At 34.9% G+C, this 24,752-nt stretch overlaps 1 protein-coding gene across 1 annotated transcript in view; it reads right to left on the bottom strand.

Annotated features, from left to right (window-relative positions):
* The window catches only part of MMP16 (matrix metallopeptidase 16), a 164,945-nt gene that overhangs the window by 15,323 nt on the left and 124,870 nt on the right, over positions 1–24,752 (bottom strand). The window contains exon 7 of the mRNA XM_066565591.1: positions 3,812–3,950. Within this exon, the coding sequence (XP_066421688.1) occupies positions 3,812–3,950 (139 nt within the window). The remainder of the gene's footprint in view (positions 1–3,811; positions 3,951–24,752) is intronic.

Here is a 24,752-nt window from a genome sequence, read left to right as displayed (position 1 = left end):
AATTACATGTAATTTAAATCAGTTAAAAAATTAACATCTAATCCCAAATGTTAGTTTATTCCAGCCAACATTGCTCTTAATTTTGGTCTTTCAAGGCTGTATCTAGTCTTTTTCTAGAATCCTAAAATTATTATTCATGGTTCCTTTTTCCCCATTCTCTATTTCCCACATCAAGTTTCTGTCATTTCTCTGTTCCATGATCTGACACTATAGTAAATCTATTTTTCAATATAAAACTGTCAGGCCATGGGGTAAGTGCAGTAGAATGTTATGATGGAGGCACTGGTAGTATGAGTTTTACAGCAGCCTTTCTATTGCTACATTTGGTTTACCATAATATTCAACAGCACAGATGGCTTGACAATTTCATTTTTAGCACTATATAAATTCCCAAAGGTACACGGAATGAATTTAACTATTCATGTTTTCTCATTAAAAGAAAAAAAAAAGGTATCTTTTTGATGCCATCTTATTATCATTCAGCATGGACACTGGTAATGAATAATAACAAGAATTCAAACATCTGTTTTTTATAAGCAGCTATCCACCAGATTGCTCTGTACTTTATGAGTATGATCTGGTCTACTGAGGGCTGATGAGTCCATCTGGCAGGGAACAGGAAGAGCATCTTGGTCATAGGCTTGCCAAGCTGGTAAAGAGGGATTTTAAATAAAGTTTCTGGTGGAGGGAGAACCTCAATCCATCCCACTCCTACCAGTTTGATGTCAGTGCCAGCAAGAGATGTCCAGAGCCTGGAGAGAGATCACAGGTCAGCAGGAGAGCACCTGAAACAGCACAAAGGAATTCCAGCCACTCCAGTCAGTAAGTCGGTTTCATTGGGTGCTGCAAATTAAATGCCTCTGTGGAAACACACGTATTATCCAGAATAACAACAGGAGTTAGGGATGTGCTTGGAAAATCGTGCACACCTGCAGAGCTGTGATCTTACTGGCATCACAGAGACATAGTGGGATGGCTTCTATGAATGGAATGTTAGAATGGAAGGCTACTGGCTCTTTACAAAGGATGGGCAGGGAAGAGAGCATGGGGGTGTTGCTGTGTCAGTGACCTGCTGGCATGCGTGGAGCTCTGCTGGCATGGATGAGGAACTTGTCACAGAATCAGCTAGGTTGTAAAAGACTTTGGAGATCATCTGGTTCAACCTATGACCTAACACTACCTTATCAACTAAACCATGGCCACATCCAGTCTTTCATTAAACACCTCCAGGGACAATGACTACACCACCTCCCTGGGCAGCCCATTCCAGTGCCCATCCACTCCATCTGTGAGCATTTTTTTTCGCTAATATGTAGCCTGTATATTTGGAGTATACTGTGGGTCAGCACTAAAGAGAGGGCAGGAATAGGTGGCACTAGAATGTGGGTCAGAGGAGCGCATAGTGACATTAAACTAGTACAAGTTTTCTGCTGGCATTTAATCCATCTTTTCTATTTTATTCTCTGAATAACAGATGTAGACCTTGGCTTAGGTATGTGCTTCGTTAACACATCCGTATGTTAGACTTCAGATTTAAAGTTCCTTCTAGAACTTACTTGTTTGGACCAATTTTAGACTGGTAAAGCACACTACCTGGATAAGGCACTCTACTTGCTCATCATCTTAGCAACAACCAGCTTGTCAATTTCTAGCACCTCTGGAAGGAAGACATGTAACCTTTTCCCAGGAAATTTTGTGACGGAATAGAAGAAATGAGACAATGATCATTTACCTACAGTCTATTTATATATGTTTCTGTAATCATGTTCCACAAGGCAGTTGAGATCCTTGGAACAGGAATTTTCAAGGATACCCACACAGAAGACAGCTGAATTTTTTGATTCTGTAGCAGTGGAAAAACATGAATTACACTGATAGAAAACACCAACAGTTAGATATTAAGAGTCATGAAGACATGGCAGAGAAGCAAAAATATTTTTTTTAAATTGCACAAGGAAATACAAAGACTTTAGCCTTGGCAAATAAGGGGATAATACAAGTGTCATTGGAAAAATAATGGAAGGAACTTTGAAAATAAGTCATATTGAAAAAAAAACCCTACAGCAGAATATCCAAATATCATATGATATCAGCTAGAAGGCACAAAACTAACTGGTCTGAAATCAGATAGCGTAAGGTGGGGATGATGTGAAAGGAAAACACAATTCTGACTTCTAAAAGCACAATCCTGCTGTTCCTGCTTGCTTTAATTAATCTTGATTTAATTTCCCAGAGAAAAATGGAGAAGTTCCCTCCTCCTTCTGTTGTTTGAGAAGTTCCCTCCTCCTTCCCTCCTAACCCATAAACTACAGGATCAGCCTATTCCTTTAAGACCTAACAAGAGCCAGTCAGCAGTGGGTGAAGAGTTAAATAATGATGAAACATATTTCAAGGTCATTGGGAAAGAAAACAAGCAGCTATAATAATAAGCTTGATCATTTCTGTCTGGAGCTCAGATAATGGATCCCAGCATTATCAAGGCAGAAGTCTGGAATGCCAGGATAGCTACTTTGCTCTTTGTAGAAGTAGTGCAAAGGAATAGCTACAGAATAATATTTTTATCCTTCCATGTCCTACAGACCTAAAAATCAAGCAGTGGCATGGAGATTTGGAGGTACTTTGATCATGATTCCCAACCATATAAACTTTCCAGAGTTAATGACTTGAAGTTTATTTTATGGCAACAGAAGTAAAGCATTTTCTGTGTCGAAAGAGAAACTGCACTACATGTAATATCATTTTCCTTATGATTCACACAAAAATACAATTTCACTTTAAGTAAAACATAAACTTCATTGTACCATTATGAAGTGGTTCTGCATGTTATGAAATATATTTTATTTGACATTCCCAAGATTGTTTCCGTAGTCAATGCAATATTCTTACTCCCCGTTAATCACTCCACTTCTAAAAATGAATTAATTTCTTTTTCAATATAATAACTTTAAAAAATCTACCTTTATTTTGTAATGAGTTAAAAAAATTAATCACTCACAACACTAAATAGCTGAATAATTTTTCACATATTTCTTTTCTATTCAGTTTCTTCTTCTGTCAAATGATTATTTTATAAAATTTACTTTATGCAATTTGAAGATTTTGTCACTAAGTATGCATTGTTAAACATATAGTATAACTTTATCATTAAATCTAAATAAGGTACATGTTCAAGAACTTTAATTTTGAAGAAGAGCTGAAGTCTGGAGTGAAATTTGAAAAGAATTGTTCGCAAAAATTTGATCTAAATCACCTATTTCCTGGAATTTATACTCCTTTAAAAACACTAAATACACATCTATGAAAAAGATTATTTTTCCCCACATGAAGCTCCAAACATTACAGGTCTTAGATGAAACAAATATAATGCAGTACAGTGAGGTATATATAGCAGAGGTGCCATTTTAATATCTAAGAAATTCATTTGTTAAAAGGAAGAGCAAAGAGAACTACACAAAAATGAATAATGGAAATGTGTTCATTGTGTCTTCCTAAAACACATTTAAAAAATTATTTCATAACAGATCACTTCACTTCTATGTCTTATATTTATACTTTCAAATTTTGATTGAATACGTAAGAACAAATGACTCTATATTTTGATATCATAAATTAATGTAATTAATTTTGTAATTATGTAATCATAAATTAAAATGTAATTGCCAAGCAAGAAAATGTTAACTTATATACTCATCATTTAGATACCAATTTGCAATAAGATTTACAAATCATTAGTAAAAATAAACAAGGTGTGTTTCAAGAAATCATCACACTCAAAAGTGTTACACAAAATCTTACTCTTGTTCATTCTTACCTTTAAAGAAGACAAAGTTCCCCTCACTGTTTTCATAAACTGCATCAATGCTGGGAGGCAGTCCCCTCCAGAAGTAGGTAATCTGCATCGGGTATCCATCCATCACCCTGTTGTTCCTGACTCGCCAAAACCACTGATCCTGGAAACCAAACATAAACTTCTTACTACATTTATATGTATTCAGCTGCTGTCTTGAAAATACTGAACCTCCTATCATAGCATTTTTAGAGCAGACCTTTTGCTGAGTGGATAAGCACATTGTGTTTGCATTTATCTCACATTACAAATGTTTCAGTACTGGTTTTTGCTGAGGTGGGGATAAGCTACACACGTGAACCAGGTGTTGGGAGCAGCCACCCCTCAGCAGAACGTACAGCGTGTTGTATGAGATGATGTAACTCTCTCAAGTTCATTCTTATAAGGGGCTAAATTTAAAACTTTTGGTCTGACTGCAAGTGCTTTTAGGCTGAACCATATGCTTATGTGAACGCCCAAATGGGACTACATACAGACTTTGAAGACCAATTTATTTTGCAGGTCATTTTTTGCAGTGGCTGCTAACAGTGAAAGGTTGATAGATATATGTGTAACATTACTACATGAGTCCAGTAGGAACTATGCTTTGATGACAATTTTACTGTAGTGAAGTTTAACAGTCTTTCCAAGTGACATTAAATAGAATGGTTAATATTACAGCCATATATATATATTTATATATAATAGGTGCTAAATCCAGCTAATCCAAAACATGGCACATTAAATCGGTATCAATAAAGATATTATCACTGTACTGCTTCAGAACTGTTTCATTTAAAGTTGAAGGATAGGTTAAGTATTTAACTTACACACATTTGAACATTTTCCAGCATAATTATTATGTAAAACAAACCCCTTTAACAATAAAGGAAGTGATGTTCTGCCAGAATCTGTCTTAGTTTACATGGCAGTTCTTCCTCTGTGTAATGAACTCAGATTTCACAGTGCATCAAAACCTGTAAAATCATAAAGTCAACAATTATCTTCTAGAGAATGGGTTATATTTCAGACTTAGTGATTTTTGGAGTATGCCTGCATTATAACAAGACCAATAAAATTATATTTTGCAGATTTGGTATTGAGTTGTATGTCAAACTGTGTTTCATACTTCATATTGCTGACTTGCAGTATAATAGTTAGAATATTCTTATCTATTATTTGTTCAAATTCCTTAGCAAGCCAATAATTTTTCCTGCTATACTATTAAAATCCTAACAATAATACAATTATAGCAAAACTGGAATGTTTTTTTCATTCTGCATATCCCCATTAATTTGTTTTTAAATCTGTTTATATGCATACATAGATGCATATGGGTCATTGCCTTTAATGTTGAAATATTCCATTCTGAAGCATAATTGTGAATATAACACGCAGTGTTCTCTCTTCTGCTGATGGAATCTCAAAGACTTCTTATTTTCTTCATCTATTTTCAGCATATGTACCTGTCCTTGCAATAACCAGGGACAATGGGGTATAGCTCATCAGTAAGGATCCTACAAGTTCCCACAAAACTAACATTTTGAAAATTTATAGTTTTAGCGGTTTTATGGTCTTACTTAAACAGACAGAGGCTGGCATGTGATTTGTCAATAGATATTTCAGAGAATCAGCAAATGGAAATGTCTGACTTCAGAACTGAAGGTTTGGACCATTTATAAGATTGGGGAAGGTAGGTGTTGGCAGAGGATGATAGAATAATTTGTTTATGTAAATTTAATTTTCCTGGGTGACTTTCCTATGAACATGATGGACTCAATGGTTTTAGACTGACAGAATTCAAACTCTGGAACTCAAGAAATGCAGCATGCAGCTGTAAAGCATGCCAAGGATCTTTCTGAAATATCAGATGAGATAGGCTCTGCTTATAGAAAGAATGCCTCATTTCAGCATATATATGTAAATGTAATTAGTTTATCTTAAACAAAGTTATATTTACCAGCAATTTTATCATCTGCATTTTGATAAACGTACATTTACTGAGAATATTTTTTGACAAGAGTTTAGCTATTATTGAAATTCAAAAGAGACATTGTCCAAGTCAAAGCATATTCACTCTAATAAAGCTCTTTCACACTTTAGGCAAATAGCTTGAAACAGTTTCTCTGGCAAAACACTTCTCAGCGTATTTGTTTATGTTGAATAAACACAGTTTTGTCTCTTTTGAGAAATGGTGTTTGTTGAGAATCCCTTTGCCCTTCCCACTGTGTTGTTTAAATATGCTTTTTATTATTTTGTTTCCCCAAAACACATTAACTACAGCAAACAGGTTGAACATGACTTGTCACACACAATCCAATGCAAAGCCTGACAAATGCATACATTGATTGCATAGATTTTAGTGTCTTTCCTTGCAGGCTAGCAAATGCCTCTTTGTTGGCATCTGTAGATACCCAATTGCTTCAAAAATATGGATCACTCCTGTGCAGCTGAGATCTAGCATAATAATGGATCATTAAATATTATGACTATAGACATACCAAATAAATTAAGCCTGGGCAATTATTCCCAGTTCAAAAAACAAAGCTGATACAAACAAAAATCAACACCTAATTAAGATAGAGCAATATATCTAAAACCCAGAAAATGGTCATTGAGTGAGAAGAGACTGTAAGATGTTTCAGAAACAGTATGATGGATAAAGAGTAACAGTCAAATGAAGAAGCAGTAGCAGTCACTCAAAATGAAAGTTTTGACATTTTATTTAGAAGATGGGATATTTTTGCGAAAACAGGACAAAAGAGTTTGTTTTCTCTAAAGCTTTTTAGAGAAAACAAACTAAACAAAGGTTATGCATAAATCATTCTGCACTGTTAGTAAATGTTTCATGTTTTTTTTTTCCAGTGCATTTAAAGAGGCTAAAATATAGCATATTGTGTATGATCATAGCATATAGCTCCCTCATAAAACCACTTCTTTATTAGCTCAGAGAATTTTAAATGGAAGAGAGTATTAGAGAAAAAAAATCTGGCTCGTAATGCATAATTTTCATAGTTTGCTAGTAGATACAATCTCCTCCCAGTCTTAGAATATACCTTTTTAGTGATGATTGTGTTAAATTGTTCTTTATGTTTCATTCTATGAAAGTTTAAATACTTACTCCTATGAATAATGAATTTCCATTTCAGTATTTATTACCAACTTAAATGTATTTCAGATTCCTTAAGGGACACAACTGATGTGTATGAGAATTAAAAAAAAATCTCCAGGTATTTTGGTTTATCCATAATATACAAACTAGTAGAGCCTTTAGTGCAAAATTAATAGACCTTTCTTGTCTAGAGCACCTCATTTTCTCTTATGTCACTGGACCAACAACCATTGTCAATGTTAAAACATTAATTTGCTACAAAACGTCTAGAGCGCTGGCATTTATATTATACCTAATGAACTCTATCTAAGATTCTGCAATGACATGTGACACTCTCACTCAAGGTCGAATGATACTCAGTAAAAAAAGAAAGACTGCCCCCTGTGATAGACATTCTAAAAAACCTACAACAAGCTAGAAAGAAGGAAAAAATCAGAAATCTTTGAACTGGTACCTTTTTTAACTACTTGGAAATAAAGGCAGGTAAAGATTTAAGGCAGACAGAGAGGTGCAAAACAAGGCCAAAATGCTACTGTAAATTATATTATTTTGACTATGACTATAAAAATGTGTGTGAACCTCCAGTAATATTTGAAATATCCTTGCACTATACAGCAAAAATCTCTGTGAATTTCTGCCTGACTTGATGTCTAAGTGTATATATATGGTGCTGTTAAGAGTATTCCCCTAATAGGATAGAGTGAGATGCAAAATTTAATAGCTACAGATGATAGGGAAAGAAGTTTTACTATTTCTAGATTCCACGAGATAACTGTTTGGCCTATTTAATTTGAAAATTAATTGAAAAAGGAAAAGCCAAATAAGCATAATACTTCTGCCCTAAATAAATATCAATCAAATCAAATACTAAATTTCAACCAATACTGTAGCTTAATATTATTGACAAAATACATCAAGGTATCATAGTGGGTCTTGTGTTCTCCCATAAGCATACTCTGATCATGTGCAAAAGCAAGCCTCTGTCAATGGAAGATTAAACATACCCAGGAGCTAAGCAAAACAGCAGCAACAAACTGACACACTCAGACAAATGAGCATCCTTCTACTTTTTTCATCTAAGCATTGCAGAAAAAAAAAAAAAATAACCAGTGGCAAATACTATACTAAGATATGTTATAACTTTAAATTCTTCTCTTAGAGAAAAGGAAGAAGAGTTCTGGTTCTATAGAGAGAAGCTGACCAAAGGACAAAGCCTATTTCAAGACCGTGATCAAGGACACAATAAAGTTCCCCTACTATACACCTTTACAGGATATTAGGAAACTGAATTTGGGAAATGAAAGGTATAGTTATTGTATCTAAACCAAGATAAATTTGGAATATCCTTTTAAAAGTCTTGATCTAATCTCAAAAGGCACTTTTCCACATCTACTTTATCAGGTTGTGAATTTCATCAGGGAATCTCAATGTTGGTAATAACAGCCCTATGGCATGTGGAATTAAAGCCTTTGTGTCTACTCATTTGGGGAATTCCAAATAAATATTTCTTTAGTAACATCCATTTTCAACATTCTGAATTTGGAGTCTATAGCATTTAAGCTGAAGGAAATTACTGCACAAATTAGGAAGGAAAATTTTTTGAGCAACTTTCTGGGAAAAAAAAAATAATGGAGCAGAAAATACAAAATACAGTTCAGGGGATTAAGGGCAGGAAAATTATCAGCACAATTCACCTATGAGAAAAATAAATATGAATTTATTTTTCTTTTCTGTTTTGCTTTTTTTCTCAATATAGAATTCGCAATGAAATTTATAGACTAGGATTACTTCAGTTCCTACTTAATCCCATTGTAGAAAACAATTGGCTCTGTTGAGACCAGAATCAGACATTAAATAGATGCTACCAATCTATCTCATTGTAGGAAACAATTAACTAAATGGACTATTTATACACACAGAGCTCAGCTCATTATGAAGCTGGTTCACATTAAGAACAAACAAAGCTCCTTTAAAATTGCAAAGGACTTTTATCCATTCATTAACAGATGGATGTACAATGCATCACTTATTTGAACTTATAGAAACATTTCATCTTTGCTTATGTGTTTGGGACAACAGCATGGTTACCCAATTAGAACAGGGTGTAAAGGTTGTCTGAGAGCCACAGTGAGAAGTCAGAGCATTAAACACCACTCAGAAAAATATCAGCACTTCCTATGTTGAGATCCTGAACCTCCTGCTGATATCCTCACTGGAAATGAGACCAAATAATTGGATTCAAAACAAAGATATGCAAAAACATTGCCAAATACATGTTCTGTTTCTTCCTTACTTTCTCAAGCAAGGAATTTACTTCTTTGATGCCAGTTATTAAAAACAATTATATAAATACCAACTATTTACTGTTGGTATCTAATCAGACACTGGAGAACTCCTGTAGACAAATTAAAACTGTTGTTTGTTATGAACTTAATTCTTTTCCTTAACAAAATTTTATGGCTAACTAACACCATGAACAAAACTATTAACTACTGTGACTCAGCATAGAAGCAAGTGAAAAACTAGCAAATGTTTCCCATTGTTGAATATGGGAAGTGCTAAACTGAGATTGGTTTAAAGTATCTGTCTTCAGCTAAGCTGAGGTTCACTGGTGTAAATACATTTTCAAGAGAAAATATTATGTAGCGATTCTATGTAGGAAATCTTTGCTAAGGGGTATGCTAAGCATTTTTTCCTAGTGTCTGTTCTTATCTCCTTTTCTGTATTACTGACACAATAAAGTGATGTCAAGTAATTTATTCAGGGTCCAAATGGCCTTATGTTAAAACCTGTCTTCTTGGTATCTTATTCTGAGTCCTAACTATTGGCCTGAATAGTCTCTTTCACTCATTTGAGATATGTCAAAACTGCTTTTCATTGTTCATGCTGAAATCTATAGCTATGCTTTAAAAAAAAAAAAAAAAAAAGAATAAAAATTAAAAAAGCTAAAGCAACCCAGAAATTAGACTTCAAAGATCAGGGAAAATATGAAAATGATCCATTTATTTTTCAGAAAAAAAGGGTTACGGCATTTCTTATGCACTCTGACTCTCTTCACAGGAGAAACCTCTAGTTCTCCTCCCTAATTTGTAAACAGCTGTACAGATCTCCTCCATGGACCGCATATACAACAAAATTGCAATATGCAGTCTTGCTTATCTGAAATCTGGTTTATGCACTGCCAGAACAACAGGATGTAGCAAGAGGAACTGTGACTGAAGCTGGAGCAAAAATACCTCCTTTACCCTCAACATCATTTTCTGAAGTACAGTCAATTAGCCAAAACACTGGCAATCCCTCTGAAACCTATCCTGAATTTTTGTAGTGATTTCAATAAGCTGCAGTCAAGTATTCCCACTTCTAGTCCTGCACAGTGACAGATCCAGGACGCAGAATTACTCCTCCTTCATTTTGTCTTTTGATTTCTTCCTTGGTCTCTAATTTTCCTTGATTTACTCTTACTCTAATGAGTACTTTGGTCATTTTTTCAGGGTGCCAGTGCCCAAGCACTGGCAGAGGGAGCAGCAGGGCTGACCTGTGCTGGAATTCTGCAGGGAATGCCTGAGCTCTTCAGCCAATCTCCTGCCTCTGTGGTAATACCTTTAAGAAAGGGCAAAAGCGTTGCTCCCCATTCAGAGGTCTTTTTCATATTCAGAACTGTTTCATGATCAGTATCAGATCTGAGAAATTTTTCATTTTGTTCCCAATATATAAATACTGAACATTTGAAGACAAGAATTCTGGGGTCTTCACACTTTGAAGATCACCTATTCATTTTCAAACTAGATTCTGCAAATCACTCCTTGGTGCTATATTTTTTCTATTTGAAAGACAATATTAATTGTTCGGCTACTTAAAGCAGTTATTTTGTCTAATGTCATAAACATAAAAAGAATATAAAACTATTAATTTTATTAGAACTGTAGAATCATAGGAATATTAAGGTTGGAAAAGATCTCTAAGATCTAAAATCATCTAAGTCCAACCTTTGATGGAATACCACCATGCCTACCAAAACATGCCTCAAAACATGCCTTTAATGTATTTGTGATACTTATTTTTGTTGTCATATGTTGTATGTTCCCTAATTATCATGTGTATTACAAGGCAAATATGTAAAAAGTACACAATATTGTGAACTTACACTACCTTTTCCTAAACAATATATAACAAAACATTCAGCCAAGTACCATGTGCCTTTTGGTTATTTGCTGTGCAGAAATTATTTTGGACATCTACTTGGTTGACTATTATGTATTCAAATACTTCACATGATTCCTTGAATATCGAATGTATAAGACATACAAAGAAAAGCATTTCTTAAAAGTAGACCCTAGGCGTAAAAAAAAATCCTCAAAGGCCAATATTTATCATTTTTTTTTATAAACAGTCTTGGTATTATCCAGAGTGAACTGACTGAGAAAGTATCTCTTTCAATGAAGGTAGTGAATGTAGCCTACTTGCAGAGGCATCCACAGCCATGGCTGTAGTTCTTGTTTGGAAAATATCTTGATTGAAATCCTTGCCCTTTCCTGTCACTGTCCACCTCAGTGCAGAAAATAACTGCAGTAACTAACTTACTTTTTATCTATGTTACAAAGGTCATATGATTGCTGTTGCCCAGTCCAATTTCTAGCACAGATGAAAACTCTTTATTAAAAAAAAATTATTCTCTACATTTCTAATTAACAAATTTATATTACTTTATATAGAAAAAAAAATTCTAAAATAAACATCTCTTAAAACTGCTCTTAATATTTGGTGTTCTATGGAAGTAAATAATTTAAAAATACTTTGATGTAAGTTTGTTTAATATTTAATTTTTTAATACTCTATTCTCATTTTTTATATTTGTTTTCATTAGTAAATTATTCTTTGATTATAGCTCTTATTTTAATTCTTTCAGTCTTATTCAAATATTTTTAATAATTTCTTCACTATGAAATTATATGTGAACTTTTTATCTATTTTTTGATGCATATCCATCTGTCCTCTATTTTTCCTGTGCAGACAGTACCAATGGCATTTTAGCATTTCTTTCCTTTGTATATATTAACCTTTCAAAAACATCCTGAAGTAATCAAAAGCTGTAAGTATTTATAAAACACTTTCAGCTCAAGGAAGATCTGTTCTGCAGAATTCATACAAAACATGCTATGGAGTTTTTGGCTAACACCAGTGGCTGGATAACACTAGATCTCACATTGTACATGAAACTCCACAAATTTGAGACCTCTAACAACACCATGGGTTGATTTGGGCCTTCTATGGGTGGTTACCATGTACTATAACTCCATCATATATTTTCAAAGAGAACTTGGCTCCTCCTGGAAAATCTTCCACATGAGAACTTGTCCACTGTATCTCTTCAGATTAAAAGTATGACAGTAATAGACCTTGCACTATGATGCAGCTGGAGATGATTTTGCTTTTTCTGATCTGTCCCACAATATATATATAAATGGTGACAACTCTGGTAATTAATGTTTTATCTTTACCAACTGAACATGCTATTTTTTAAAAAAATAACAACAACAACAACAAACAACAAAAACAAAACCCCAAACAATATCTATTTGGATGGGTTTCTGTATTCCTAACTGAATTGAACATTTTAATTCATTCTGATTTTGCCCAGATAACTAAACTGACTGAGACATTATAAAATGTTCCCACTGCCACATGGTTATGATCCAATATGAAGAAACAAATAGACAGACATAAAATAAGCAAAATAAAGACCTGCAATGACATCAAATCTAAGCTTGCAGCCAGGAATCTCCAGAATGTTCGAATTCCCCCTAATGCTCTGTAGGTATCAGCACAAGGCCATGAAGTACTGCACAAAACCTTTCATCCATACAATGAACATTAGGCCTTTACAGAGCAGCTAAGTGTTTATTTCCTCAGTAGTGATTGCACTTTGAGACTACAGAACCATCTGTAAATTTTCTTGAACCCACTTCTGTTGCCCTTTCCCACAGGGAGTTAACATAAAAGCAATGAGTTCCATGAATTCATGGAGCAGTGTTGTGTTCTGCACCATGGAAAGATAAGAAAATTGGGCATTTTTTATTACTAAAAAAAAATAAACCAGTTTTCTTGGTGAGAATCTGTAAATATTCTAACAAAGATGAGTCAAGTGTAAAAAAAACCCACAATTTCACAAATACATGCATCTGTCTATGTCATATGATGCAAACAAGGGATCTTTGATACATCATCTTTAAAATCAGGCAGGTATATAGAAGGGAATAAACAATGAAAAGGAGTGAAAATGTAGTTGCATTATGATATGAGGTGAAGGTATGAGCTTTGTAGTAGCTATCCTTTTCTCTTTATAAATAATACTGGAAAACACCAATTTGGAATGTAGATTGGCTTCTCAGAGGTCTGCATTTATATAGGTTATGTCAACACATGATCGTGGTTCTTTGAAATATCATGGGACATGTGATGAACATCATTTGACTGAGTCAAATCTCCTTTTGCATTGACCAACACCTACTTATTGATATTTCTCTTCCAATAACACATTCTACTTTTGATGCACTCTTTGGGGAAACTAGATAACCCATTATTTTCTATGACACTTTGATAGCTTAAGTCTGAAAAACATATGAGCCTCTAATCTATTTGAAAGCTCAGTAACACTAATTGTACAACTCTCTCCATCACCCAAATAATCTTTGATATAATATGTCATACACTTCACTTTTCTTCTATCCTTTTGCAACCTCTTTTACCATTTCATTAAAAAAAGATCAATGACTGTGGACTACCTTTTTCTCTTTAATGAAACTGTCAAAAAGATTTCAAAACGTGAAATTTTCTAGGAATAGAGCGAGTATGAGCATAACAGCATTTTCAAGATTCTTTTCCCTATCACAAAACAGTATTTCCTATCACAAAACTATATTGCCTTACCAACAATAGCACAGAAACAGAAATTTCCTTCCTGAAGAAGAACAAGTGTACCACCTAGGATACTATAGAAAATTTAAGGATTTTTTTCCAGAGTTGTTCATAGTTTACTTTTCCTATCCATCCTGGTCCATGAAAAGAGAAGAATAGTGGGGTTTGTGTGCATACATTTCTTCTGTAACTTCACATATAAACCTGGGAAAATCATTCAGGACAGACTTAGCTTTCTTCAAACAATACTGACCATCCCCTGCAATGAAATCAGAATAATTTGGGTTTTTTTCCCTACTTGTCTACCCTTATTATTCCATCACTTACAATATGATGCTTCACTGTCTGCCAGAGGTGAGCAGATTATTTTAAAAACTATAACAAATACGTCTGAGTCATCAGGCTCTCTGTAATGACTCAAGCACTCTCTGATAAACAAAAAGGTCACATTAGAGCAAATTCAACTATCTTTCTTAATTTTTACCCACAAAATATATGGGGTGTTAAATGAGCAGGGAATGGAGGCTGTGATAAACAAAAGTTACAGATAAAACAAGAGAGGGTATGACCTTTTTCACCAAAAATTTCCAGAGACAGACAGCAAAAACACTGACAAAATTCAAATGGAGAAATTATGAATAAGTCAAAATCATACTTATTTATAGTTTCGTTAATCCAGATAGATATTCGTGGCAAAGCATGAAGATTAAAAAACTCCAAATAGAATAGAGAAGGATTCACCTGGTAAAAAAATAATGTGCATCTGCATGAATAAGATTGTGACTTGTGATCTACAGCATATCTATGAGATCACTTAGCATAGTTTTCAGCTAAACGAAGCTTCTAAATCTGTTTTCATGTCAAAATAAAATAGAAGTCATTATCATTCACTCTTGTTGGCCAAAAGCTTTTGAAGATGAGGCAGTGACAAACTATGTGTACCAGGATTATCCAAAATCAAACAAGTCTATCATTGATACTGTAGGACCACAGAAATTAGTACTCCAAACATTCTTTTCTAGATGTAATGAAAGATTTAATTTCCTTTAAGCACTGACCTTTTTACTAGAAAGAATTATTATTATTTATCACTATATCACTTGTATTTTCATATTTCTGTCACATCCATAAATTCATATTCATATGCAGATATGTTTATTTCCATATGCAAATGTATGTCCCAGCCCATGGCAGGGAACTTGGAATAGATGATCTTTGAAGGTTTCTTTCAACTCAAACCATTATGATTCTATGATTCTATAACTAATAATAGGAAAACATTTAGAAGGAAGTAAGGGGAAAAAATAAAACATTTAATGAATAAATGAAACATGCAGTAAAAATACAACATGTGAAATCAGCTGTGTCACTAACCCTTATATTGACATTTATTATGTCTCTGGAGATCTAAAATAATCATGTCCCTCCCTTGAATCTTCACAATTCATGAAACCAAATTTCATGGTTTAGCACATATATGCCATTCAATGTGATCCTACATGCAGATGCAGTATGTCCTCACGCTACCACTTACCCTTTCTCTCTGCCTTCTCCACACTGCACATTGCATGAAATCTCTGAGGAAACCAGAAGAATTTAAGAGTGCATGATGAGTCATGTCAGAAGGACAGGTGAAAGCAAGAGGGAGTAATTAAAATATTTCCTCCTGTTTCCAGTAGTTTAGGACAGTTCATACATAAACAAGATACTGAAGCTGTTCTAACCAGGATGAGGTTCTCAAGATGATATCTCACTCTTTAATACACTGTTTGAAGGAAAATCAAAGAGGACCTACAGTACTCACACTACTCATTTCAGGGTCATGCCACCTCTGTCTACATATGCATGCCTATAACCAGTGGACACTGAAAGTGCCCCAGTGCAGAGCAGAGTGGGACAATTCCCTCCTTTGCCCTGCTGGTGATGCTGTGCCTGATGCACCCCAGGACAGGGTTGGTCCTCCTGACTGTCAGGGCACAGCTGGCTGAGATTCAGATTTCCATCAACCAGGACCCCCAAGACTTTTTCCACGGCAGTCTCTCCAGTATCTTGTTCTCAAATCTGTCTGTACATCCTAGTTTGCCCAGGTCCCAGGTGCAGAATCCAGCCCTTTCTCTTGCTGAACTTCATATGGTTGGTGATTGCCCAACCCTCTAATTTGTTGACATATCTGCAGGGCTTCTCAGTCCTCAATGGAGTTATCAGCTCCTCCCAATACAGTGCCATTGGCAAACTTAGCATCCCTTCAAGTTCTGCATCCAAGTTGTTTGTGAAAGTGTAGAAGAGAGCTGGCCTTAAGATGTAGTCATGTGAACCCCACTAGTGACTGACCACCAGCCTGATGTAACCCCATTTACTATAGTCTCTTTTTATTGTCCCCCACATTTCTGGGCAGCTTCAGCCCCGAGGATTCTCACTAGCTCTCAGTTTGTCAAGTTTTGGCATGCCATCCCACTATTTATCACTGTCCATTGTTTATCACTGGTTTTGTCCCTTTTCCCCTTCCAATGTAGTTCCAAGCTGTCAATGAGCCCTGGTAGCTCATGTGCTAAGGTCCTTTCTCTCCTTTGAGAAATGTGCTCCTTGTCCTGTAGGTGAGTGCATGAGGGTTATTTTGTATTCAAGCCTCTGCAAGATAAGAGGCTAATACATGCTTTTTGTTCTCATTTTAATGCTTGTTCTCTGATATTGTGCTGACAACAAAAAAGAAAAAAAAATCCAGGTACCAAATCCAACTCCAAAAGGTATGGGGCAAGGCTAAGTAAATATTCTCCCTGGTTGAGGTGGTAGTGTTACAAAAATGACTGTAGAAGATCCCACACTAATCAGTGGGTGAACAGTGATAATTTCTAGAGTGTTTCAGCTTTGAGGCTGACAGCAATGGCCAATGAGCAAAACAGGCCATTAAGAGTGACACATCCAGAAAACCACAGCCAACAATAATACCTGTCATGACAAAACAAATATTAAAATTATAGATATTCAATTGTCTCTTCTCACTGCCTCTGTCACTCAGATACAGGGATTAGATTTGTAGAAAGTGAAGGAATTTTTTATGTAATGTCATAAACCACTTTTGTGAATATGTAATGTCATAAACCACTTTTGATTACAGATAAGTTGGGAATGTACAATTTCAAGCAGCAAATGACTGTGGCTATTATAAAAGGCTGGCCAAAAATCACTCCAACACAAAATTAAAGGCCACATCATGATAAGACTGAGAAGAAATGCTGGTGCAGTCTTACAGAGAATGGGAAAGGATTGAACTCGGCCATTATTAAGTATAACCTTTGACCTAATACAGCCTATTCTCCTTGGTAAAGATATTTTCATTAGACAGATATGTCAGATAATGAATTAAAATGGTCTCTGTGTAATTTTGATTTATTGACTGGAAATGTAGCATAATCAAATTTGATTTTGCATAGAATTTTTTTTTTTATTTCATACACTTGGCATTACAAGCTTATCTGTTGTTTCTTTTGTGATTTTCCCTAATATGTATTACTCATAATAGATAGTCCCTCATTATACCAAAGGTAATTAAAACCAAGTGAAATCACCAGTGTGTTATAGTCACTGGAGTTTTTTACCATTACTTTCAAGTGGGCCAAGTTTTTGATCAATAGGCAAGGAAAGCAACACTTGAAATATATATTCAAGCTATAGCTTATAAAAAAGAAGGAAATGCAACATTTAAGAAAACAAATGTTATAAATTTTCGATATTTTTTAATAGATTGTCAAGAGTGTGAATAGTGTTTCACTAAGTTGTTGAAAAAATAAACAGACATGTGCTTTACATTATTTAAGACCTCAACTGTAGTAGTGCAATATTTTGCATAGGAAATGGCTCATTCAGAGGAACAAATGAGATTAGTTTATCTGCATTTAAAACCCTGCTAAATTTTTACATTGTGGACCTTCAACCCCTTGAAAGGGACAAAAAAAAGAATCAAAGAAATTATGAATATACAAATACTGGTAGAATAGAAAGCTTTGGATGTAAACGAAGATTAAGAAAATATAAGCAAATAATACCACTGCTTGAAAAAGCTTAAATTACAAGCCATTCAAATTGTTTTCCAAAACATTTACCTAAATTAGCTGAAAGGCCACAATTTTATATAACAAGAAATTTTAATTGAGCCTTGTGCTTGAAGTGTTTCTGCAATTACTCCCTTTGGTTCTATTAAGATGTAGCTTCAGTTAAAATGTATTGTTAATATTACAAGATAACACTTGCTGGTGGCACAAAATTGAAGATATGCCTCCATGTAATTTTAGATTATACCTTGCTGCGAGTTTATGCAATTATTTTTTGTCAATAATGTTTTTTTCTATTCTCTTGCTAATGAAATATTTTTAATCAGTACACCCAAACACTAAGCCTCTGAAAAAAGGTAGCTTTTATAAAACTAAATACCTTTTATACATTAGAATTCAGTTAAATCTTTTGATTATTTATGTTTACTGTATTAAAATAACAAGTAAAAACATAATAGGGTCATAGGATAGGATTCCCTGACTTTAGGAAACAAATATTGTAACTATGAGCAGGAAAACGGCCAGGATTACATCTTTCCACTTTATTTGACATCATTAGCTCTTTCTCAAGTGTGAATGTCCATTAAGGGCAGTTATTTTCCTCACTGAGATTTTCTGCCTGTTGTTGACTTATGCACAAGAAATAAATTTAGCAAATTAGTCTTTTCACATGCATTTGCTTATCTGGATTTTTAATGTCTTTCTCTTATTCAATAGTTTTATGCAGAACCATAAATGTTCAGTATTCCTTACATTTGGTGGTATGTAGAACTTCTGATCGAAAACACAATTTTTAATGATCAAGTAGATTTTAGAACAAATTTGTCATATGGGCAGGAAAAAAGGAACTGTTATTTTCAACAACTAATAAAAATAGCATTTCTAAATGCACAAGTTACACCTTATAAGTACACTATCATTTGTTGGAGGATTATTTTTTTGGAGAGAGAAAAAGTAGCAATTCTATTTATTTATTCAACTAACAAGTACTTTTCTAAGAATACATAAAAGTTTGACCCACTCTATCCTTTTGTGTAAAGGAATACCAGAGAGCCTCAGATTCCCCCAGTTCCCCTCGACTTTAAAAAATGCTTCTAAAGAATGAGTAATTTTTTGAATTGTGGCCAATGGTTTGCAAATATTTAGTATTACATTTCCAGTATTTATTAGATCAACACTAAATCAGAAATCAGAATTTGTTTAGATTCACACTTAACTGCCCAGAATTTTTAAATATTATCCCAGAGCCTGCAACCCCTTTGTATAATAATTCACACAATTCACTCCAGTATTCGTGTTAAACTCAGACTGTCCAACTCTGTGAAAACCCTTGAAGAGTCTGAAGTGCTCCTTTTTATCTGTGAGGACTCTCTGGGTTAGCGAGTGCACCTTGTGGGTATTAATGGCTCATCATGAGATGGTGAGAGTTTCAAAGAGACAGGACCAAGTCAGCCTCTGAATAAAGTATTTTAGCTCAGAGCCTGACCCTAGGAAGGAGGATGATTTCCTCTGAAAGGTGACCCAGGGGAGGGAGGCAGCAGAGCGTCTGTCTCACAGATAGAAAGGGTAGACATTCCTTCCCCTGCACTTCTCTTGTTAGTGTTTGTGAGCAGGTGCCACACATCCCAATCTCCTGTGCCTGATCTGTTTTTCTGAGCTGGAATGAAGAAGTCACAAAACAGTCTCCTGACCAAATCTCACTAGCTATTGCCTCTGACAGTCATATTCCAAAGGAGATGGAGCAAATGCTACTGGGAAATAAATGGGTGAAACAGTCAAATTTCAGCACACTAACAGAATCACAGAATGGCTGAGGTTGGAAAGGATCTCTAGGGGTTTTAGGGGAGTATGTAGAAATACTTGAAACTTCCTTTGGAGTTAAGTGGGAAAAATAAGTGACAGAAACATTTTGGGAGGCTATGATATTTTAGTGCTCATATTTCTGTTGCTACAAAAAGTCGTAGAAGGCACAATTATTTTTCCTCATGTTTAAATTGAAATTAAACAAATCATCTGTCTTGCTTTTCTTTTAGGGAAAATAAAATTCAGAATATTAACTTTTAAGTTCAAGGCAATTCTTCAGCATCGCTGTTAAATCTAGCTCATCTTCCTCAACTGTATTGCAATGTAAACTTGTAGTATGGAGGAAGTCAAGCAACAGGTAAATTGTGTCATGCAAAAAGTTGTATGAGAAGAAATAATAATATATTTTGCATGTGAGGGTTTATTTGGGTCAAGATGGTGTGAGCAATTACATATTAACAAAATGGTAATAGCCGCCGTTAGATGAAACACTGGTGTGGTGCACTCTCATGGGGGCCACAGTCAAAGACAGCAGTGTCCAAGAGGTAGCTACCCTTCTGAAAAATCTGAACCACATGGATTGTGCAACTGTTTGGCCTCAGAGGACAAACTGTATCTAATTAAAAGCAAAGCACATATGATGGACATGAGAGGAACTCAGTACCATCTGCTCTACTACTGATTAAATCCTTTTACACCACACTGTTTGCCAATGAAAACATAGCCTTTTGGAAAAAAAACAGTACTCCATCTCCTGACAAATCTACAGCCCTGTGGAAGATACTGAGTCATACATCCTGGTAAGGTTATACTTCTTAATGGGCTACTACATGACTAATGGGAATTTTACTAGGCAGATAGTACAGACTATTAATCAGTTCAAGTTGCTTGTAAGTTTCAATAAGATATATATCAATTTTATTGATATCTTTGTAAATAAAACCCTAAAAATAGAGTTAGGATTTTTTTAGAACTTTCTATACATAAAATTTACATTTATATATACAGATATGCATGTAGGTGCTAGATAATAAGTATTCCTATGACTAGGCTGCCATCTTTCAAACTGTGTAATAAAGTTCAAGACAACTTTTTAAAAAGAGAGATGGTAGAAGGATTTTAAACAAAGCTATTCTGGTACAATTATCACCCAGGTGATTACATTCTTGTCTAAATTGCTCTGCAGCTGGATGGAATATACTACCCACTTTCCACACTGTAAGGAACAGATTGTACTTCCCATTTTAAGCCTGTGAAATGTGCTAGCTAGAAACCTTTCCTAGCTTTGAAGCAGATTGAAAGGCTGAGGTAACATTTGGAGAATATTTTTACATCTGCCAGTGAAAGTATTCAATTTTCAAAAACAGACAAGCTATGACTTTTTAGCATCCCAGCATGTCCCTGCTTGTGTCCTCATGACATCCTACAATTTGGTTTTGTTTCATAAAACAACCATGCTGTACATTTCCAGTTAGCTTGGTATATTATAATACATTGAAATCCCCACTGAGTTTTTGCTGCTTTTCGTTTCAACATATAAACTGAATTACCTGAATTAAAAGCAGCTCTCCTTCCCTGATTAGTTCAAAATTGGCAAACTCCATCAAGCTGTTCTTCCCAACGTGATACAAAAAATAAGATAAAAGGGGTCTGCTCTCTGCAGACATAGCTACTTCTGAACCACGGTTCCAAGTCTTTAACAGCTAAGATGTGAAGTGGTTTTCCCTCTCAGATCACAAAGTGCCTACTTCCTCAGGATCCTCTGCTGAACTTTCCCAGGCAGCAGTTGACAGCTCAGATACCCACAGCATGACACGACAAAAAACAGCTACACAAACAGACCAAAAGAGTTCTGAAAAAAAAGTCTGCTTTCAAATACAGTGAAATCAAGTCTCATACTATAGCTATTTCTTTGCCTCTGCTTTTATTAGTATTATTTTCCTTCTGTCTCACAGATTTTTAATTAGATTAAATAGCCAATGCTAAAATGCTTTAAAAGTTTCTTGTGTGTTTATCACATATCAAGAAACAGGTTTTTTTCCTTTTGTGTTTAATGGCATACTCTATATAAATACACAGTTCTAAGAGGGATATTAAATGGAATCTATACTGTTACGTATGAAAGAAATCACAGTTTAAATTAATGCCAAGGAGTAATTACAGCCTGATTTCCTTGGCTTGTTTGGCATGTCATAAATGTTTTTACAATGGTTCTTAGCAGATCAAGAGTCAGAAAACAAATTTCTGCAAGTTGTGGAGAAAATACTACAGCCCGTTAAGGCCTTCCTCAAACTAGTTCTATATTCTACCATCTGCAGTGTTCAGAAGATATTCCTCTGAGCTGTAAATTCTATTTTTCTGCTGGACAAAATTCTTTATCTAATACTTAAATTACATGTCAACATACACCACAGTATATGAAAGTAGTTAAAAAATGCTGTTCTCCAAGGAGTTAACTTTTCCAACATGAATACTAAAACCATTAGAGATTATACAGGATGCATTGGTTTCCTAGGGATTTAGCGTTTAACAAAGGACCAGTGCAAGCTCTGTGAAATGTTCTTCTGTGAAACAAAAACCTGTGTCACATAAAAAAAGGACAGTAATTTGTCCCTCTAATTTGGTGCTTATGAAGGACAAATTCTACATATGCTTACTTTTTGAGATGCATCTTGCTCGAGAAAGCAAGATTTTTTTAAATCTGTGAGACTGAAAAGAATGTAAAGGAAAAGGATATTGCCAGCAGTCACACCGTTTGATGAAGAAGAGCTACAGGTAATTTTGTTGCCTTGGAACAAAGTGTGAATTGCCCAGGACACAAAGAAGAAAGTTGAAGTGCATGGTGCAAACTTCTTCACTGATGGATTTTTTCTGCAGACCTTAGACAATGGGGTTTCTTTTCATGATGCACTAGCCCTGGAGGTACTCTCAGGAGACATTAAGAAGACAGTATTGTTGGATACCACATATTGCTACACACAATGGCTGAGAGGATTTTCATTAAAGGCAGACACTGTCGTACTACTTTAATTTCATTAAAGGCAGACACTTTGCATAGCTTGCCCAGAAAAGAAAGACCTTTTTTTTTTTTCACCATTTTCAGCCATTTTTCTGTGTCCCAGGGGACTTCTAACTAAACAGAAGAAAAGGCTGGAAATGAGTGTGACAGCAAAATAATAATTGTACGGAGTATAAATACAGAAGCTAAGAAGCTATCCAAAGATTAAAAACTTGGCACACATGAATTTTGACATAGAAATTCTCCTGCCCTGATAGTTCCTTATACCAATTCAAGCATGAATCAAATAACAGCAGTATTTATCAGTTGGTGACAACGAAACCAATAGTTATGATGTATTGATTTTAACAAACATTTTCATTGCATAGCATACTGTGTCCCCAAACCTTACAGCTGGCAGGGACATTTTAAGGGCATCTAATTTAAAGAATTCTGGAAGAAATCCTCTCGGGACAATACATTTATATGTCAGTGATATTGATATGTGTATATTTGGCGTAAAATAATTACCTTTTCTTTAAAATCCAATAATTCCTACAAAAAAAAACTGATCTGTAAAATTATATTTTTTTTTGGTGATCATTGGGGAATCTTTAGTAAGTTGATTGCTTCACTTTTGCATTTAATATTTATGTTAGATCAAGAAGAGTTCCCCTGTTTTTCATCTCTATGATCCTAGAAATTTTACAAAGTGTTTTTAAGATTGTTACTTTGCCAAAGTAATGGCAAAGCAATAAAAAGGGATGGATCACTGTAAATTGCATTTTCTCCTTAAATTTAGTGTGATTCAGTTTTACCCTGGATATATCCATTTGAGAATGCCATATAGTCTTAAAACCAAAGATCATTAATTTGACTAAATATAGAAATTGTTTCTAATATTCTGATGCTCTTATATATGCCGAGTAGCCCAACAGCAAAGAGAAAACAATCTTGAAATTAGTAATGTTTGTCATCTACTATGAAAATCAACAGTGTACCTCAACATGTTAGATTTTAGGCTTCAGTTTTATGTTTAAATTAGAATTTAATTATTCAAAAGTGCTAAAGTTCCCAAGCAATTTCAAGAATTATTTAAACAAATTGAGCTCCAGAATTTGAGACTTGCCCATAAGGAAAAAAAAAAGGCTATTTTCAATTTGAAATCAGTACATGGCATATATTCCATTCAGGATGCAGTAAAATCTGCCACTACACAATAATTACAGACCTCTGGATAAAGACAAAGAAAGAAAAGGTTTTAATTTGATTAGTCTCCAACTGTATTCATTTAATTCATCTGGGAACTATCCAGCAATAATTCTTCCAATGAAGGTCATAATTCTTCTTTAATTGTTTCCACCTGGTACAGTACTGTCATCAATCCCCTGTTCTCCACCTTTCTGTACTTGGCTCCCAGCCCATCACTCATGCCCTCCCAGTCTTCCCTTGCACTATCATTAAGGAGCAAGGGAAGAGAGGCTTGGGTTATTTTTTTTGTGACAAAACCTCCAGCTTGGTTTCCTCCTTTGCTGGGTGATTTCCCTGTGTTCAGTCCCTATTTCACCTCCTAAGAACTAATTCCTGCCCTTTTTCTGCTATATTCAGACACACTGAGCTTTTCCTTATAACCTGTCTCACACCCCAGGATTCTACAAAGTTGACTTTTCTAACTCTTTTCTGCCCCTTTTATAGTACTCCCTTAAAATCATCCCCTGATACCCCCTCAAAAAATCCCAAACAGTTAATAAAAATCCTTTATCAGACAAAAATCTTCACTAGCAAATTAATTTACGATGAAAACACTTAAGGATCACTAAGTCAGGCCTTCAAAGACACTCATTCTACAAAGTCAAAATCCCTATACTTAGGCGAATTCCATTGCTTAGCACCCTACCCCAAGGCACGCCTTGTTATGTTCCTAGGCATCCTGAGGAGAAAAGGCAAACTGCAGGACCCTAAAGAAACTAAGCTCAACAAAGGTGACCTCTTACTTCCCTTCCTAGCACGTTGCTTTTATGATTGCAGTGACTTCATCTGGGAAGTCAG

The sequence above is a fragment of the Molothrus aeneus genome, chromosome 1 (genome assembly GCF_037042795.1).
Source record: "Molothrus aeneus isolate 106 chromosome 1, BPBGC_Maene_1.0, whole genome shotgun sequence".
Classification (NCBI taxonomy): Eukaryota; Metazoa; Chordata; class Aves; order Passeriformes; family Icteridae; genus Molothrus; species Molothrus aeneus.
The sequence above is the reverse complement of the archived record's forward strand: the minus strand, read 5'-3'. Positions and strand labels throughout refer to the sequence as shown.